The following is a 20,817-nucleotide window of genomic DNA, read 5'->3' on the forward strand; positions in this document are numbered from 1 at the left end:
AAAGGCTGGAATTCACTTGCTGCTTAGAATCTAAGGCTTGGTCCCCACTGGCTACTGCAGCACCCGCCGCGGGGACAAGAGCCACCCCTCAATGGGGCAGGGCCCACTGCGAGAGGCGGCCGCCGCGCTGAGCCGACAGTTTTTCCAGGAGTCTGGAAAATTGAGATTTGACCTAGCAACGGAGTGCTAGGCCACACCCCCGGCGGTTCAGCCAATGAGGTTGAACCTGTCGGGTAACATCATGGCCACGCCCCCCGTCACTCCTCAGTCATGCCCCTCGTCTTCCCCCCTGCAGCTCACTGCAGACCGGGGAACTCGGCTGCACGCGCCGCCAGCCTCATAGGCACGCGTGCAGTGCAGGCAGCGGGGCTGTAGCCTTAGAAAACTTTGAGAGCCGTAGAAACTGAAAATCTGAGTTGTGCAACAGTTTATAATACATCTGGTGTTTCATTCCCAAATTACTATTGCCCAATCAAAAAGCCCGAGAAATTTTTCAGCAGCTAATCAGAGCAGGGCTGGTAGGATGCACAGGGTTACCTGGAAGTCTGAATGAACCAAGGGGCATGGGAAATCCCTCAATTCCACCCCACGGTGACAGGGGGGGGGGGGGCAAATGGAAATTCAAAGGGCGTCCATTGATCTGATATGGATAATTGAATCCTACCCTCTTGCCCAAATGGTCTTCACCCCTGGGACATCCTCTGGGCTTTCATCACCAGAAGTCCTGCCCGACCTGGCACCACTTGGTAGCCATGGGGCCTGTCAGAGCATTAGTTTTGAAACACCAAGCTCATTTCTGTGCACAAGCATATGTTTTAAAACACACAGTTTAATAAAATATACACTTTAAAAATATTGTTATGTGAGTTATGGGAAATAGAATAAGAAGCTGCACTTTATTTCTTACTAGCCATATTCCCCACACTCTGGAGTACCCCTCAGAACCGCTATAACTATTCTGGGTGACCTGGGCATTTACTGGGTATCCCCATTAACCTAGGGACCCCTTGACTGTTTCAGGGACACCTCACATCCCTAGGCCCTGTTTACCTTCCTGGGTTGTGCTGAAGCAGGGAACTTGGCAGTGAGACGCGTAACTGTTTTCAAGGGAGGATTTTAACCAGAGGTCTGTGCCTATATGTCCCTGGGAATCTGACTTGATTCCCGGATATATCTTTGGGGTGGCGTTTGGGGTGGCCAGCAACTATGAGCCCCGTCTACCTAGAAACAATGTGACAACACTTTTACCGCAACCCCCTTTCCCCCACCCCCTTGAAACTCATACCCTGTGAATCTCCACTGGTTAGCACTCCTGGAAAGGTAAAACACACATAAATTCTTTATTGTTGCACAATCACACACATTCCATGTACAACCAATGAATCCAAGAGCGGACACTCTAAATCCACAAATATGGTTCAGAGGTAACAAGCCGGGCATAATAGCTTTATTGATGGCCTGGTTACGCCTTCACCGTCACAGTATGTTAAAAAAAAGTGTCCCACAGGGTTTCTTCCAGGTAGATTGTCAGCATGCAAAGACACTGAAACCTCTAAGGCAAAATCAACTTGTGCCCTCCTCCTGCTTAAACGGAAGACATGTCTACATGCTGCATGCTATGTGTACCCTTTATATACTAATATCAGGGGGCCACGCTCATGTTAGACCCTGAAATGGTTGCAGATATACTATACCCGGTCATGTTTGTATATATCATTTCCATCCTCTGCTCTGGCATTAGGGTCGGAGGCTGCATGCAGCAGCATCTTTGTGATCATGACCCCCTCTTCTCCTGGAAGTGCTGCAGCAATGTGAAGAGGGGTGAGGGCTCCGATCTGAGGAAAATACAGATTATGCGATAAGTTTTACATGGCACCATCTATGCCTTAAAGGAGTAATCCAAACAATATTTTTTAATTAAACAGTTCTTAAGTATTAAATAATACAGTACTTATGCCATTTTTTATGAGTTTTAATATATTGCGCATCTTTTCATTTCTATAGCAGGTTTTAGCACAGCTACCTTGCAGTGCAAGATATTTGTAAGGCCTCGGATATAGTGGGCGGAGCGATCGGTGGCCTGGGATCCACAGCAACGGGAAGGCGTGGCCGTGACATCACATGAGCAGTTGGCCCTCATTGGCTGAACCGCCCACGTGACCCAGCCGTCGCACGACAAAAACAAAACATTTTGTCTCGCGAAAAATCTGCCGCTCCGTCGCGCTTCATTGCACACTTTATGGCCTGCCTCAGAGGTTCAGCATCTTGCGCGCGCTCGCTCAGTCTCACGCAGTATGGGCGCGCCTAATACTTTCCTGTTTGTGATAATCTGTTGCCAATATTCCCAGCAGTTTCAGCTATAAACTGTAACAATAGATGTTACCTTACAGTAGTAATATAAGGATACCTTGTAGCTGCTGAGTTACACTGACTGATTGGATTGATTAAAAATGAAAGGCGGCCATTTAGTGAACTGTGTGAAGCAACATTTTGAAGATCGATCACGGGAGAACAAATTGAGCGGAAGCTTAGGTAATTCGTTTTCAATAAAAGGTAATCAAAGGCTGCATATATTACAACCAAAAAAATAATTTTTTGTACTTTTTTTTAAAACTGCTTGAATTGTCTCTTTAAACAAGTCAAAACAAAGAGACTGCTCAGATATATCATACATGCAATAATAAGTCAGACAAAAAAGGAACCAAAAAGGAATTCCGGCTTCTTAACAGTTGGCTATGAATGGAACTCTCGCACTGCGCATCGATCAAGGGTATCGATCTAGCATTAATTGCCATTCAAGTGACGGGCACTTAATTTTGGTACAAAATTATGGTAAGAGAGTCACTTCTAACACGTATCTTTTAGCATCAATGTTACAAGGTACTTTACTTCATCGCAGCTATCAACTATATGGGAACTAGGGTTACATACATATAGAAGCATTAGTGGATGTTACCTGAAGGTGTAAACAGTAGTAATTATTTGTCTGTCTTTTGCCACCAATATTCTCTATTTTTATGCGTGAATCAATCAGCTAATTGCAATTTGAGTGCCGACTGCCCCCTACAGGTAGATTACGTAGCCAACACTTTAGTAAAACCATTTAAATCCTAATCACTAGTTGTCACAGCACACATAGTGGGTGAATGGTTTGTAAGGCCGCGCTTATACAGTACTGCCGGCGACAGCGATGCGACGGTGATGTCACACTGCGGTTGCTGGAAAAATCAAATTGAAATGACTTCCAGCGATCGCGACCAAGCCGTCGCGCCGCGCTTACTATAAGCGCACGCGACGGCATCAATGCATTTGTTTTGACGCGACGTCGCGTCACTGTTGCTGGCACTATAAGCGCAGCCTTAGTGTTAAAGTGAGGAGTTAGAGGAAGAATTGGAGCGGAGTTATGGAGGAGGAAAGGAAACACTATGCAGGAAAATTGCACTGAATACAACTTTAAAGATTCAAACAATTGTCAATTATTCTTCAGAATGATCATGACACGTCAGTTATGTAACGTTATTATGAATGACACTTCAGTTATGTAACGTTATTATGAATGACACTTCAGTTATGTAACGTTATACCTTTTCAGGCATTCGTACATCAGTTCGAGCCCCTCTCTCCAGCAATAACTGAACAGTGCTCACATCGGCAGCTTGAACAGCTAAGAAAATAGCATGCATAGGTATGCAGCACATATTGGGGTCCGCACCTCTCAGTAGAAGCAATTTAATGGTAGCTCTGCTGTTTCTCTCTCTACGCCAAGGAAAACAATTACAATTACACGCAGGAAATGTTCACTTTAGGAATATTTAATACTGCTACTTTACGTCTAGCACTGAAGTACCAGTTATAGAACAGGACTAACACAAGAGTCTAACTGCTTATATAGTTGTAAATATTTAAACCCACTAATCAAAATGCTGCAGTATGAAGCGATACTGAGTATTATTATGATTGCACACTTCCAGCTGACAGAATATTATTAGCACAATAAAATAAAACAAATATCTGCAAAGCTCTTCTGTAGAGTGCCTACATTTGCTTTATGTATCATTCTTTATTGTTTTTACTTTATTTTCCCTGTATTGTAAAGCACTGCATACATTGTTGGCGTCATAAATAAAATTATACATACAAAAATAAAATTATGATTGTCCATAAGTTAAGACTGCTGTCCCTCACTGCTCAACTACAAGGACATTTATCCTCTGAGCATCAACAGAGAAACCCCTAAAGTTGAGAAAGTTCAATTAATGTGGGGTAAAGCCAGCAGGGGTGGGCAAGAGTGTGATGCTCTGAAGACTGTGTCATGTTCTGTAGGTTGGGTTTCATAAAAAGCAGCCTCATGTCTTATATATATATATATATATATATATATATATATATATATATTGTATATACAGGCATACCCCGGTTTAAGGACACTCACTTTAAGTACACTCACGAGTAAGGACATATCACCCAATAGGCAAACAGCAGCTCACGCATGCACCTGACAGCATGTCCTGAACAGCAATACTGGCTCCCTACCTGTACCGAAGCTGTGCGCAAGCGGGGAGACTATAGAGCCTGTACAAATGCCTTATTTACATCAGTTATGCACGTATATGACGATTGCAGTATAGTACATGCATCGATAAGTGGAAAAAAGGTAGTGCTTCACTTTAAGTACATTTTCGCTTTACATACATGCTCTGGTCCCATTGCGTACGTTAATGCGGGGTATGCCTGTATATATATATATATATATATATATATATATATATATTTTTTTTTTTTTAAAGGGAGTCTGCCAGACTACATGTAGTTGCAGATCCTGTTTCACATAACATCAGGAGTAAGAACCTACTCTAGTTTGTGTAGGGCTGATGATCCTTCACTTAGAGTGCTTTCCTTTTCTATGCTGTAGCTGACCCCTTCTGTTTTCTGATCCAAAATGTCTTCGGAAACTGTGGTATCGTAGTTAGGAGGACTTTCATCTGAATACAAGCCTTTGGGTTCTGATTCTGAACTCGAGCTGGCCTTATTCTGATCGTTTGTCAGGGAAATAGATCCCATGGTCACTTGGTTCTCACGTTTTGTGCAGCTTTGCCATGGTTCATCCTCTTCACAACCAACAGCATCCGGTGTAACATTCTCATTTTTTTCCTCCTGCTTTGGCAAAACAAACTTTTTTTTTTCTTTAAATAAATACTCCTAGTAATAATACCAATACTAATAAAGTTGTTTCTGCAATAATACCAGGAAATAGAAAATGTCCAATGGTATGTATCTTTGCCTGATTAAGGCCGAGTCCCTGCTGGCGTGGAGCACGCTTACCTCCTTCAATCTTTACCTACTCGTCCTAGCTCAAGCTCTCCCAAGCTTGGCGCTTATGTTTTTAGGTCTACACATATTGTATGTACACTTGTGTGCTTTGGTCAGCTTAGAACCAAAATGTCCCTCTATTTAATCACCCTGAAACAATAGAAGTATCTATTGTGGGTACAAAAATAATCAAAGTGCTGCTTAAAATTGAGGGTACATTCTAAAAAAAAAATCCCTCACTGTCCCTAACACCACAAAAGAAGCAAAAGTCTCCGGCGTCAGAGACAGGATCTGCCACAATCACGCTATGGGGGGTATATGCTTTGGAATGGGACCCCCTGCAGCGTTAGTCTTCCAGTGTCGTAACTGGAGATGGAAGTGGCACCGGAGACCATAAAGTTTGCCACATCTGTAGTCAGAAGGCATGATTTGCATTATGCTCTATATCAGGGGTGGGCAACTCCAGTCCTCAATTGCCATCAACAGTCCAGGTTTTAAAGATATCTCTGCTTCAGTACAGGTGACTCAATCAGTGCTGAAGCAGGGATATCCTTAAAACCTGACCGGTTGGTGGTCCTTGAGGCCTGGAGTTGCCAACTTCTGCTCTATATGCAGAAAAACAATGTTTAATCATCTCTGCCTTATGATGCTGGTAACCCTAATCCAGCACTCAAATCCAAGGTAGCCAGATGTCATACTGCTTTACCAGGAAACATTTACAGTGCATGAGAGTGCTTATACTTCCCATAAATGGTAATAATCTGGAACTCTTTGTTCGGTAGAATACATTAAAGAAAACATTATCTGTTGGATAGCCTGTTTTGCACTCGATTCTCCAAACAATGGCCCAATTGCAATAAATGTATTTATATGATGAAGATGCATTCTACTGCATCAAATGTCACTTAAATGTGGCTCATTTGTGAATATATGGAATGGCACCAAAATTGTAATTTCTGGGTTGTGTCTTTTTTTACACATTTTGTTTTGTTAATGACCCCATTTAAGAGCGTTCCTTGTGCTTTTTATGTGACATTTACGTATGACATTGACTAAGACTTTTGACTGTAATTAGGATGACTGCCATTTTCTTCAGAAGTCAATAGGATGAAAAGTTTGAGTTATAAATGCTTATTTTCGCATTTCTAATGATTGGAAAAAAAGGGAAGAATAACAGCTGATGTATATTTTAGGAGTACTGCCATGTGATGTGCCTTTTTCTTTCATGAAACATGCCTCATGGAACTGCCACTGACCTCGTTCCTCTCAGCCACATTTGGCTGGAATTTTTTAGCGCTGTAGAAAAAGATCAGACACATGTTTAGAGCCGAAAGCCCCTCGTCATTCCACTTATTAACATCGGCTCCATTGTCAAGAAGAAGATTCACGATGTTATTATGACAGTTGACCTAAAATAAGAACTCATTAGTAAATGGAAATTCAATCATTATTTGCATACCCTTCTATTCTTGTTCTTATTTGTCCAATTCCACCTGAATGATAAATGACAGATAAGTTGCAAACAACCTCAAAACCAAGATGTTGGTAATGCTTTGCACAGATCATAATTCTCGTGCAGAAGATTCATAACATCGTACCGGTGCAACCTATTCAGTGACAGTGAGATTTCAGGGGTTGTGTGTGTGTCACAGTGTGATCCACCTAATGACTATGGAGGCAACTGATGTGTGTGAGAGAGATTGGTGGTTAGGGTTAAGAGTCTCACATTCATTGTGAATTGGAATGTAAGGCATGGAATAAGCAAAACAGCCAGATTGAGAAGTTTAAGAAGGAAGCGCTAAATGAAGGAGGAATTGTGAATATCCAAAGGTACATTAAGTGATGGATCATGTATAACTTCAGCTGTGAAAAACAAATGATAAAACCTGTCAAATATTTTTTTTCACTCTTTCACTTCTTGGTTGTCATACTAGATGCATGCCATACCACTCTTCTTCCCTACTCCAGGCCTCTAACCCCAATCCACACAGACCATTTAGAACCTAGAAACCTTCTTGACTAACAGGCCCAAAGAAATACAGACACTCATGGTGGTATGGCCACAGCACAATTTATTAAACCATTTGTGCTGGTGTAGGCGAACATCGAAAGATTAGCAGGGAATTCCAGCCAGGCTTTAATCCGAGTAATGAATTCCCCCAAAAGTTTCTTAAAATTAAATATTGGTAAGCCAATTTAAAAAAGGTAGAATTTTTCAATTTTTTTCATCTTTAGCCTTTGTCGACCCACTGCTGGATGAAGGCCTCCCCAAATGATCTCCAAGGTACTGCGGTTGCAAGCCTCTCTTCTCTATGTTTCTCCAACACATTATTTATTTCATTTTTTGGTAATGTTTTGTAAAATGTAAAAAATAATAACAACAAAAAGGAAAAAAGGGTATCGTTTCCCCCAAACATTGTTGAACGTTCTATTTGTATGTTGCCGGTAAATATGTGCAGACTTAAATTGGACTAGCTGAATGTCAAACTATTCTAGATTTAGTTCAACATAAAACCGAAGGTATACATTAATATGAAATATATGACATTTTTAAATAAATGAAAATTGTGATGAGCAGGCAGATATGCCAGAGTAAAGTCAATTGGAAGCAATACACAATAGCCGTAGTCAATAGCCAAAGCTGCTTACATTACTTGCTGTGTGATCAGTCGCAGTTGCTGCTCATATACCTTCCTGAATAATCATTGTTTCATGTACATGGGTACTTGTGTTTCCCGTGTTACTTACAGTAGCAGCATGTAGGGAAGTGTGTCCGTTGGCATCGGCCACATCCACATGTGCAAGGTCATGTCTCAGGATACTATAAACGCTCTCGTAATCTCCGCCTCCAGCTTTCTCAATGAGCTGTTCTGCTACCAGCTCACGGGGGCCCTTGGGACCAAACGCATCTCGATCTCCACTCATTATAGTTTGTATGTCCCAGCTCATATGTTCTGGGCTGTTCCTAGTAAAGAATACAGTATCTTGTTTTACAACACATGCATATGTGGGGAAGGGATTATCAAATGCTGGTTCCATGTGGATATGGAGTCATAAACAACATAGTGGAAAATATATATGGGGAGAGGAAATATAAATGGAGAGAGTGTGGATATACAGTATATATATTATTGTACATATCGGGAGCACAGGGCACAGCAAAAGAAGGCGTAGCAGACAAATACAGAATGAGAAAAAAAAGTGACGGCAAAATAAGATTTCTTAAATTAGGTAGAATAAAAAGTGTTGGTTAATATCAGAGACTGTTGCCATCATTCCAACCTTTGTTTATATTCAGATTGCCCCTGTACTGTCCTGATCTTAAGATCAAGCTGCGACCCCCTGTGCTATGCATACGCAGGCTGCAACCCCCAGTGCTATACGTAGGCAGCGACCCCCTTCTACTGACCTATGTTTGTGAACATGCTGATGGATTCTCATCATTTCAGAGGTGCCTTTTTTGTTGTAAAATATGAAATCCCTAGGCTCATACAGCGGACTGTAATCTGTAAAATAATGGAGGTCTAAGTCTTTGCGCAGAGTGAGAGTGAGTGGGAGGTGGTCGGCGTCTGTGGAGTATGAGTGAATCCTGTCGGGCAACGTGTAGGAGTCGTCTTGGAGCAGAATCTTGTAGCTGTACAGGAAAGGGTCTTCTTCCTGCTCCTCCTCCAAAGATGCACTGTTGAACTTATTACTGCGACGCTCATTAGACTGCTGACAAAACTCCGGGTAATGAGAAATTGAGAATGAGTGGGGAGCTAAAGTACATAATTTAATGAGGTGATGTCTGAGCCAAATGCCAATATCCTGACAGTCATCTGTATACGTCTCAATCCCAGGCCCAAAGCGAACATCAGACTTGTACAGGCCCTATAGAAAGTGGAGAGACATCGTCTAGTATATAAAAGCTATGAAACGGACTGCCTTCAGATCTGAAACATCTGTAAAATGGTAAATGATTACACACAAATACCTGATATTTTCTACCGTCATGAAATTCCATGGTTCCATAACCTTCTTTTCGACTGAGATAAAAACAACCAATAAATTTGGATCCATCAGGCCAATTGTAAATTCCTTTGCCATGGAGGTGATCTTTGCAAAATTCACCCATGTAACTCTGTAATGTAAAATAAATACAATGTGTTTTATTGATTTACTGAATTGCATTGGAATGAACCCTACACAGACGCTAGTGTCACAAAAATGGAGATGTGTAGATGAGTGGGGGCAGGAGTGCATGAGACGTGCAGATCGTGCGGGGGTAGGAGTGCGCTAGACATGCAGATCGTGGGGGGGAGGACTGCGCGAGATGTGCAGATCGTGGGGGGAGGACTGCGCGAGATGTGCAGATCGTGGGGGGAGGACTGCGCGAGATGTGCAGATCGTGGGGGGAGGACTGCGCGAGATGTGCAGATCGTGGGGGGAGGACTGCGCGAGATGTGCAAATCGTGGGGGGAGGACTGCGCAAGATGTGCAGATCGTGGGGGGGAGTGCACGAGACATATAGATCGTGGGATGGAAGAAGAGCGCGAGACGTTCAGATTGTGGGGGGGAGGAGTGCGCGAGACGTGCAGATCGTGGGGGGGGGGGGGGGAAGAGTGCCCGAAACATGCAGATCGTGGGGAGGGAGGCATGCACGAGACATGCAAACCGTAGGGAGGAGTGCACAAGACATGCAAATCATAGAAAGGAGTGCACGAGACATGCAGATCATGGAAAGGAGTGCACGAGACATGCAAATCATGGAAAGGAGTGCACAAGACATGCAAATCATGGAAAGGAGTGCACAAGACATGCAAATCATGGAAAGGAGTGCACGAGACATGCAAATCATGGAAAGGAGTGCACGAGACATGCAAATCACGGGGAGGAGTGCACGAGACATGCAAATCACGGGGAGGAGTGTGCGAGACATGCAAATCATGGAAAGGAGTGCACAAGACATGCAAATCATGGAAAGGAGTGCACGAGACATGCAAATCATGGAAAGGAGTGCACGAGACATGCAAATCACGGGGAGGAGTGCACGAGACATGCAAATCACGGGGAGGAGTGCACGAGACATGCAAATCACGGGGAGGAGTGCGCGAGACATGCAAATCACGGGGAGGAGTGCGCGAGACATGCAAATCACGGGGAGGAGTGCGCGAGACATGCAAATCACGGGGAGGAGTGCGCGAGACATGCAAATCACGGGGAGGAGTGCGCGAGACATGCAAATCACGGGGAGGAGTGCGCGAGACATGCAAATCACGGGGAGGAGTGCGCGAGACATGCAAATCACGGGGAGGAGTGCGCGAGACATGCAAATCATGGGAAGGAGTGCGCGGCGAGACATGCAAATCATGGGAAGGAGTGCGCGGCGAGACATGCAAATCGTGGGAAGAAGTACGCGAGACATGCAAATCATGCGAAGCAGTGTGTGAAACGTGAAAATCGTGGGGAGGAGTGCAAATCATGGGGACGACTGCACGAGACATGCAAATCGTGGGGAGGAGTGCGTGAGATGTGCAAATCATGGGGAGGACTGCACGAGACATGCAAATCGTGGGGAGGAGTGCGTGAGATGTGCAAATCATGGGGAGGACTGCACGAGACATGCAAATCGTGGGGAGGAGTGCGTGAGATATGAAGATGTGGGGGAGAAGAATTTGTGAGATGTGCAGATGGGGGACTGTGTGAGACATGTAGTTCGGGTGGGATTGCGCGAGTTATGTAGATCAGGGGGGTGGACTGCGTGAGACATCTAGATAGGGGGGTGGGGGGAAAATCAGTACACGTGAGATTGGCACAACGCACATACCTCTCCATTTACCCATCTGAACTCTCCATAGCCCATCCTGACATCCATGGAAACATTTCCTCTGTAGCTTGATCCATCTGACCATTCCTGAAGTTCCAAAGCGTTATTTAGATCTCCCTGTATTCTCTGCTCTTTCTGGCCTCCCTCAGAAATCTGCCTTTCTGACATCTCGCCACGCTTTCTGAGGGCAAAGCAGGCCTGTACATGGGGTTTGGATCTGTACAGAGGACATCAATAAATGAGGGCGGATTAAGATTCATTTTACTCCTTGTGACCTTGGGCAAGTCACTTTATCTCCGTGCCTCGGGCACCAAAAACATAAGATTGTTACCTCCACGTAAAACTAGCAGCGCTATACAAGAACATGAAATTATTATTACTATTACAAGTTACCCAATTATTTGAGCTAGCTTCTCACAGTGCTTAGTGAAACTTGCTTATGGGTCCAAGGTTCAATAAGGAATCGGGTCCATGTTCCTTCTAAGTTTACCCGAATCCCTCAAATCTGCTTCATATCTTAAATTCCTACAAGACCTTGGCTGCTTCCTACTTTAATCATGTTTGTAACTGTAACATATAATGTTATCAACTTCACTTTGTGCCCAGCACATACTTGAAAACGAGCGGTAACTCTCAATGTATTTTCTAACTTGGTAAAATATTTTAGAAATAAATAAGGACCTGTTTCATTTATTAGGATAGTTAGTCAGGCGTATTTATCTAAGAAATAAGACGGAAAACTGTATTTAGTTATTTCACTATTTTATAGATCTATAATTGAAATGCAGTTTGGGGTTCATTTACAAATATTAAAGTGTTGAAAATGGCTAACTATAGACAAAGTAGTTATTTCCATATATTGTATTAAGTGGGGTTTTTTTTTAGTTATTTTGCTTTTTTTTATTGGATTGAAATGACGAACATGTAGAAGTTTTCCCCAGCACAACAATTAGTTGTACATGAAAGGCAAGGTTTATTACAAAAGAGCTGTTTAAGTTTTACTGCAATGAAGATTATGTGTATAGAGTTAATACAGAGCAAAGACCTGAAGAGGCATCAATTCGCCATTAGTATTATGGAAACCTGGGTTCTTTTGGAAAGTTACACACAAGAAAAGAAATGGATTGGCTGCTGCAACTATTGTCCAATGTTAGGAACCTGGTTATTAGTGAATGAATCTGAGAGGTAACTCAGTAACAAGACGTCACAGTACAGCAGCAATGCAGCAGTGCAGAGCACTATATACAATATATCACATCACACATAGATCACACTATATACAGTGGTGCCAGGGAGATTAATGACACGGGCTGCGCCAGGGAAATAATCAGTGCACAAATTAAAGTTAGTATTCATAGGAATATTAGTTACCTCAGCTTCAGCCAACTAATCACACACAGTCACTAAGTCCCGGCACACATTGTCACTGCATGTAGTGCTGAGTGTGTACGTGTTTATTATTTCACCTCACGCCCTATGTTACCCACCCGGAGCGTCAGAAGGGGCCACACGTCTCAGTATTAGTTACTCGCATACGTTAGTTACCTCAGTATTAGTTACTCGCACACGTTAGTTACCTCAGTATTAGTTACTCGCACACGTTAGTTAGCTCAGTTTTGGTAACTCGGACGCGCAAGTTACCTCAGTATTTATTAAAACACGTTAGTTACCTCGTGTTTATAAGGGAATAAATAAGACGCCATAATTACCTCGGTATCTGTTCGTTTGCAAATTCCCTTTCTCTTGTGCATGGCCCTCCCCCCCCTCGAGCCGGTTTTGGTTTGTTCCGCTGATGCGGTTACCATGGAAATCCTGTCATAACTGCGACGGGCGCGTGGCCTGCGTGACCATGGGAACGGCCACCTTTACGTGATGAATCGGAAACCTATCAACGTCCATCTTTGTTCAGGGCAAACTACTTGCTATTTCTATGCCCTCACGGCTGAAGTATATACTAGTATCCACGTGCCCGCGCGTGCGTTGCTGTGAAAGTGAGCCGGTCACACTCCGCACACGATGCTTGTGCTGTATGTGTTGCCGCCGAGCATGCGATTCAGATACTTGGGGCCAGGGTGACAGCTCACCTCAGTGTGTCAGCCTTGTTTACATAGTTGCACATACTCACACACATGTCTTACATATATCATAAAGATAATCCCATCACATGTCCCTTACATACTTCACCAAGATAATCTCCTTTACATAACTCAGTAGTATCATACTCTAATATGCAGGTCTCTTGCATATTTTAATGGGAGAACCCTCACAAGGCAAAGAGGATGCGGATCCTGGTGCTCCCTGCATATAACGCCAAAGCATCTGGAAGTAGTAAGCAAGTGCAAAGTACATTTGCTAACTGAGTAGGGCTACACTGTATAAGGTTACTCAAAAGGGCCACAGTTGGACCCGTGGGTATAAAAATGCCAGTGATCCTACAAATGCTCTTATAAACCAGAGTCCAAGTTCCAGGGTTTGGGGGAAAGATCCACCAGGCATGAATTAAAGAGACAGAATTCACATTGTTTCTCCAAAAAAGAATGTGAGGTAAAAGGAAACAGTTTATGGAGTCTCGTAGGAACCATAAAGGCTTATAGCCATTCTCTGTAATATTTGTACAGATGGCGAATTTAGACATTTTCTGAAAAACAGATGTCCTTCCATTTGTTATTTTTTTTTATAATTTACTGAAGTGGTGTTCAGGTGTGACCAAAAAAAACTAAAAGCAAGATCAACGCACAGCCATATTGTCTACAACTCAACATTTAAACATTATCCATTTCTTATTACTTATACCATGCTGCATAAAAACCCGCGCACATGTTAAACTATCTCTAATATTTCATTTAAATTGGGCTTTTCATTACAAATTTTGGCCAAGGTATGATAAGTTTGCCCACCACTTCACCATAACCTCAGTTCAGACAAACCCTAGCTTGTCCTCTGCTGCTCCTGCTTTTCTTTTTAATTTTCATGGAGAAAATGGTTATCATTATTGTTAAGCATGCTAGATAACTCCTCTATCTGCATAGGCACAGTAGGATTCATTGTTTCTGTTAGTATTTAGTATTCATCTTGTTTGTTTACTCTTTTGTAGCCGTGACCCCGGATTCACCCCAATGAGCTGGAGGTTGCGCTTGCAAATAGTAGTTGTAAAGGCCCGCGAAGGAGGAGAGTGCATTTGGCGGGAGGAAGCATGTCCCTTGACCCAGCAGCCCTGCGGGGAGGGTCAGGTGAGAGAGTCTAGCCAATGGGCGGAGGAGGTGCCAGAGATATAGGCAGTGGTTGCGCGCACGTGGAGGGAGAGCTGATTGGAGAGGAGAGGACACGGAGAGTCTGTGAGGGGAGGTTGAACTGCCCCGGCGCAGGCCAGGTGCCCCAGGCCCAGCTAGCCCTGAGTCACCTTAGAGACAAGCTGAGCTAGGGATCGCCTTAGTAAGGTTCCTGCCCCCCCTAGCACTGTACGTTTTGACCGGGACTATTCTGTCGAGAGGGAGGTCTGGGCTCAGACTCCCTTGGAGTTGCTGGAGTCCGGGTGGGAGCGCCCCGGACACTAGAGAGAGAGAGAAGGATAGAGCGGTGTCGACGTACAGAGACCCTTTTTGAAGATCGTGGCAGTTCCGAGCACCGAAGTGCTCGGCAGGTATTTCATCAAGTGCACCGACTGTATCATTCGTTCACCCGAGACATAGTGGCTGCGCAGTCACCCATACACACACATAGGGCCTGCTGTGAGAGGGAGGACTAATCCGGAAGGATTGGACACGGGGTGGGCTCACCCGGTGGCGGGAGTGGGGATTATTGTTGGCGTCCGCCGTGGAGCAGGTTGTGGGGCGTCCGCCGAGGCGCTAGGAAATGTGACGTCCGCCGTGGCGTGTTATATACTGTATACCCGTATACAGGAATGTTATGGCATGTAATGTACCGTGAGTTTGACCTGCAAGTAAAAGAGATTGGTTTTAGAACTTGGCTGTGTAAGTGTAATTCTTGCATGTACGTCCTGCGAAGACACACTCCCCCTTTGGCGGGAGCTGTCGCAGGTGGAGGCGCTGCACCCGTTATACATATTGCGCGCACCCCAGGCTCTCTGTGGCAGAGACTTAGGCCCTGTGAGCCAGCAGGTAGTACAGCACATAGTAGCAGCTTGCTCGTGATAGGAAGCAGGACTACACTTTATTTCTAGTTAGTGTTGTATCTGTGAATTTCAAGATAAGCACACCTGGGGATATTTGTTATTTGGTTATTGAGATTATGGTGCTTTCCTGCTCTCTAACCCACATTATTAACCCGCAGGAAAGTACGTTTTTCTCTGTTGCTGTTTGGAGGAGGTCAGATGGTTTGGAGTTTAAAATAAATGCAGCTGTCAGTCACAGCAGACATGCCTATAAGTGTTTAGCCTGTAGTATAAATATAGCCAGGCTGGGATGTAGCTGGGTTACACCGCACCATACCAAGTTTTCGGAAATGTATTGCATTGAATTTTTCTTCATCATTTCTCGTTGGACTGTACGTATCGTAATTAGAACAAGTCACACAAAGGGCTTCAATGTGGTTGCTCGAACATGGCAGAGCTGTTTAAAGTAACAGAGTCTTTACTCCTCAGCAATTTTAAAGCAGCCTGCAAGAAGGACCTTCTAATGGATGAAGGAGTTACCTGTTGTATTAACATTTCTAGGCGGCAGCCGTTTCCAGACTTTGATCTTCATACTCTGCGGATCCCTGTGTTTGATCACCCTCTGGAGAACCTGTTTGAATATTTTGACCAGTGTGTGGATCTGATACAGAGCACAGTAAAAGGAGGGGGGAAGTGCCTTGTGTATTGCAAACATGGACGCAGCCGCTCTGCTACAATCTGTATTGCATATTTGATGAAACACCACAATCTGTCACTGAAAGATGCCTTTCAGGTATTTCTGAGGGGCAGGTTTATTTGTGTTGGGGTTTACTGGGAGAGGTATTACCTGCAGCAGGAATGTGGTGCCGGTGGCACTTTACATGCCTCACCTATAATCAGATTTGCTAGTCATTCATTTCAATGACAGTATCACCTGCATCACTGGTCCGCAAAGTTCAGTGTGTAACTGTAGAGGACACTTCAATCTAAAGGACATAGAGCAGTGATTCCCAACAAGGGTTCCGTGGAACCCTGGGGCTCCTTGAAGCAGTCTCAGGGGTTCCTACTTTGGTGGGTTTTTTTGGTATGTATTTTGTAGGGTGGATTGAGAGAGAGTGGGGTAATTGACAGAAGGTAGGGGGCGAGTGAGAGAAGAGAAGGGGTCAGGAGGGAGTGAGTGAGGAAAAGCGGGAGTAAGAGTGAGACGCAATGGATAAATACATGCGAGGCGGGAAGGGGGAGAGTTAGTGAGATGGATGGGAGAGAAATACCTGGGTAGAGGGTGGGAAATAGAGGTGGCTCGTGAGGTGTGAAATGTTGTGACTGACCCCTGTCGAACCTAATATGTGTCAGCCAGATAGGGGTTCCCCGAGATTTTTCGAAATACTTCAAGGGTTCCTCTAAACAAAAAAGGTTGGAAATCACTGACATAAGAGAGTAAGCGCAAAGATACATCATTGAAATGGTGTAGGGCAGGGGAGGCTAACTCCAGTCCTCAAAGGCCACCAACAGGTCGGGTTTTCAAGCAATTCCTGCTTCAGCAAAGTAGCTCAATCAGTGACTAGGTCAGAATGACTGAGCCACTGATTGAGCCGCCTTTGCGGAAGCAGGGATATCCTGAAAACCTGACCAGTTGATGGCCATTGAGGACTGGAGTTAGCCACCCCTGGGGTGGGGTTTGTACCAAGACATGTATCAGGAAAGATACGCATGTCTTATTGTAAGCATATATTACTGCTCAGATGCCATTTTTAACTGAAATATTTGATTTTCTTCCAGATGGTCAAAGAAGTGAGACCAGTAATTGAACCAAATGTAGGGTTCTGGTCCCAGCTGGAAAGATATGAAGAGTTGTTACAGCGGAGTCACTGAGCCTATGGTGTGGTTGGGGGATTTAGCTCCTTTTAAATTCCTTCTTAGAACCATCAATAGGCCCGCAGCATCTCCACCCTGGGAGGAGGCATCGCTTTACATAGGAGACGAGGTTGAAAAAAAGACATCTATCAAGTTCAATCTATGCTAAATTTAGATGACAGATACTTATCCTATATTTGTATTTACAGTGTGTTGATCCAGAGGAAGGCAAACAAAAAAAACCAGTGAAATATCATCCAATGCTGTCTCATTAGGGAAAAATAAATTCCTTATTGGCTCTAGTAATGGCTTTCTCCCTGGATCAACATCCTTCCCATGTTTACTCATTTGGTATATCCCTATATACCATTTTTTTCTAAACACATATATATACATATACATACACACATATATATAGATATACATACATACAGGAAAAAGAAAAGAACAGACACTTTTTTTAAATTACAGGATTGAAGCATGGGGTCTCCAGAGCTGAACTGTGTTAATTTCAGCTCCGGGGACCCACTGCTTCCAGCGATACTTACCTCCGTAGCGGACCAGGTATCTCTGCAGTCAGAGAAACTGTGTGCCTAACATAATGACGATGGTAAATGTTCCATGCCACATGGGCCAATAGGAAGCCTTGACGTTATGTATTGCGGCTTCCTATTGGCCAGCGTGACATTTAAACTTCACGGATACTGGCAGCACAGTCTCAATGGGTAATGACGTCCACATGTTAACTGCCCTTACTGTAAAGTACCACTTTTTTTTGGTGAAATCTTGTTTTATCCAATCTTTTTTTTTTTTTTATAACTTGTATTTTATTAGTGAGTAAATACATGGTATACATGAAAAACAGATCCAATACATGGTGAACAGGGTAGTATAGATTACACAATGATATAAGCATAACATATCTATCGAGCCCACGCGGTATTTCGAGCCCTACTCAACCACGTAGATAAAGATCTTAATTTAGGTTATGTGTATCCAAGGTAAAATAATACTTGTTACAAACAAAGGAAAATAGAAAATTAGAAAATTAGAAAATAGAAATAATAAAAATAAAAAAAAGGTGGAGGGAGGGGGGGTAGAGGGGGCGGAGAGAGGGAAGGGGGCGGCTCATGAGCTGTGGGACCTCGTAGAAGATCGTGTGGAAGTATAAGTAGTTAATAAAAAGTGGAAGTGGTGATCCAACTGTAAACTTAGTTTCCACTCCACCCAAGGAGAACGCATCTATTACTATTATAGCCAAATTGTGTCACGCTCTACCCCGGGGATGTCTGTCTGAGCTAGCCATGGGGCCCAAACTTTTAGATAATTGTCGCCAGTATTATTGACTAAGCTTGTTAGCTTTTCCATCTGGCAGATATACCAAATACGGTTCCGAATCTTTGGGATAATTGGAATTTCGGGGCGTTTCCATAATGCTGCGATCTCGCACCGCGTGGCTATTGCAAAATGTGCAATTAGTTTCTTGTTGGATTTTGAAAGGCCCTTTACAGGTCTGTTTAGGAGAAACAGCCACGGGTCTGGGGGAATAGTGAGATCGAATATTCTCTGGATCCAATTTCTGATCTTTTCCCATATCGCGGATATCCGCGGGCAGGACCACAGCATATGTAACAGGTCAGCTGTTCCTCCGCATTGTTTAGGGCACAATGGAGAGGACCTTGGTATGAACTTAGATAATTTGTTTTATCCAATCTTAAGGGATGACCCTGTGTTGTCTGGGCTCTATTTTAGAAAAGATTCAGACTGCATCTTGTCTTGCTAGGTTCCATTTTGTTTTGTAGACATATAGTTTGGCATCTTAAGATAGTATTTGGGGAATTCTGCTGATGCAGTACAATATGGCAATTAAAATGGAACCCAAACATCTATATACAAAACAGGATATTCTATTTTCATGTTTGACAATTAAAATGGAATAGAAGCATGTGGGGTAGAAAAATATATTATATATATACAGAATATTTACAGATAGGCAATTCGTCAGACTTCTGATAGGTATCTGTTAAGGAAGTAAACATGTTTTTCTGTATTAATTGCTTATTGGTAACTATGAGGTTCTACATAGCTCAGCTAGCAGTGAGAAAAAGTGTACAAAGATTTTGCCTGGACATATAGAGATCAGATCTATGAAATACCATCATGCGGATAGTTCTCCACACTGAACCTGTATGCCTGTAATATGCTTTCTGTCTGAAGAATAAATGTTTGAACAAAGATACCTGCCTCAATTTTGAAGAATCTAAAGGACTATTATCAACTATCACCTATTAAAGTTCTTGAGTTTCCATGAGTTAGTGCCATAATCAGCACTGTTGCAGTTGAATCAGTAATCCACTTGGACAATTTATCGAAGTGACTTTTACCTCTTTCACTAGGTGCATCAGCAATTGATTTTTCAAGAGTGGTTATATAAGGAGACAACCGATGTGCATATTTTAATGAGATGTATAATATACTTCCTTTGCGGAGTCTGTTTTTTAATTTGTTAAAAAAAAAATTGCCAACTTGTATGAGTTGTAAATTCACTATAGATCAGTATTACTGTACATGCAAGACCCATGTTTAACAAGTTTATTACATTCAGTGCAGACGCGGGCAACATTTTTTTGTTTTGTGCTGTTACACTTTCTTTATGCACCATAAAAAGGATCTTTCATTATCTTTATACATTGCCCCATCATTTTGCTTCATTTTGTGTAACCGCTTGAGTATAAAAAGCACATGTGCAAATGCTTAAACATACATAATACACCGAGTTTGTCTCCATTTGGCAGTACAAGACTGCGGTGGGATTATTAACTCAGTGCTGATGGATTCTCAAATGGTTTGCGGGTTCATCATGCAAATTGATAGTTTATAGAAACTCGCTTGACCAAAATATCACAAGATTATTTTGCAGGTAGATAAATTATTGCAAGAGACAAAAAGTCCCCAATGATACACCCAACCTGACAAATCATTTAGTGCATTACTATGTATTGTATCTATATTCTTTCTTTATAAATATGGATCATTTAGTTCAATACTTTGGGCAAAATATTTTAAGCCTGCAACCAAGTCACGATAAATCCATTTCAGTAGGTCCAACACTACCAATATTATACTGTCTTATTTATTTCTTCCACTGCATAGAGAGACGAGGAAACAAAATACTGCAGCCAACAGCATGGGGTGCGTGCCATATTCTCAAGAATCCGCCAACGGATTGCTGAATCCGCGGATTAGATTCTACAAATCTGTCCATGTGTTGTGGAATTCGCAGCGTGTATTGGTAATAATAATAAAAGATCCACAAAACACGAATCGCCCTTTTTGAGATCAATCGGCTGAAATCCGCGGAACAAAAGGAACCGGCCGATCCGCTTATTCGCCCCGCAAAATTGCGCATCTCTAGTGATATATATGAGGTGCCCGAAGGGTTAAAATGAAAGAAGCACAATACGTGCCCTATATGAGCTTGTTAAGAATGTGTATGGCTAAATGTAAATAGATAAACTTATTGGTCTCTGTATCAAGAGGTCCGTGTGCTTTGACGGAGTTGTGTAAAAAAAAAAAATGTTCTGTCTTTAGTGTGTTTCTACGGTTTTAGAATTTGGTGCCGTGCTGCGCTAGTATTTTTCACTAAACAAAAATACCTCCTTTAAGGTGACAGAGAAAACCAAACGCAGAAAACCTTCAAGAAAAGTATTGCAATCCGCACAATTGTTAATACATA

The 20,817-nt window shown here is 43.0% G+C and overlaps 2 protein-coding genes across 9 annotated transcripts in view; one reads left to right on the forward strand and one right to left on the reverse strand.

Annotated features, from left to right (window-relative positions):
• The window catches only part of ANKMY1 (ankyrin repeat and MYND domain containing 1), a 29,418-nt gene extending 13,560 nt beyond the window's left edge, over positions 1-15,858 (reverse strand). The window contains exons 1-9 of one of the 8 annotated variants that reach the window (XM_075570379.1): positions 15,768-15,858; positions 11,117-11,333; positions 9,284-9,430; positions 8,720-9,180; positions 8,059-8,275; positions 6,567-6,719; positions 4,853-5,157; positions 3,585-3,756; positions 1,695-1,835 (exon numbers count right to left, since the gene is read on the reverse strand). In XM_075570379.1, the coding sequence (XP_075426494.1) occupies positions 1,695-1,835; positions 3,585-3,756; positions 4,853-5,157; positions 6,567-6,719; positions 8,059-8,275; positions 8,720-9,180; positions 9,284-9,430; positions 11,117-11,284 (1,764 nt within the window). In that variant the 5' untranslated portion in view covers positions 11,285-11,333; positions 15,768-15,858. The other 7 variants (XM_075570384.1, XM_075570377.1, XM_075570381.1 and 4 more) reach the window with 7 other exon arrangements.
• Positions 15,352-19,318, forward strand: DUSP28 (dual specificity phosphatase 28). Its single transcript, XM_075570390.1, has 2 exons — positions 15,352-16,020; positions 17,007-19,318. The coding sequence occupies exons 1-2, from the start codon at positions 15,676-15,678 to the stop codon at positions 17,097-17,099; spliced, it is 438 nt and encodes a 145-aa protein (XP_075426505.1). The 5' UTR covers positions 15,352-15,675; the 3' UTR covers positions 17,100-19,318.
• The last annotated feature ends 1,499 nt before the right edge of the window (positions 19,319-20,817 follow it).

The sequence above is a fragment of the Ascaphus truei genome, chromosome 14, assembly GCF_040206685.1.
Source record: "Ascaphus truei isolate aAscTru1 chromosome 14, aAscTru1.hap1, whole genome shotgun sequence".
Taxonomy (NCBI): Eukaryota; Metazoa; Chordata; class Amphibia; order Anura; family Ascaphidae; genus Ascaphus; species Ascaphus truei.

Bases quoted from the DNA above. Each gene is read 5' to 3' on its own strand.
- DUSP28 (XM_075570390.1), top strand. From the start codon at position 15,676: ATGGCAGAGCTGTTTAAAGTAACAGAGTCTTTACTCCTCAGCAATTTT. The intron at 16,021-17,006 runs GTATTTCTGAGG...ATTTTCTTCCAG, and splicing joins CACTGAAAGATGCCTTTCAG to ATGGTCAAAGAAGTGAGACC.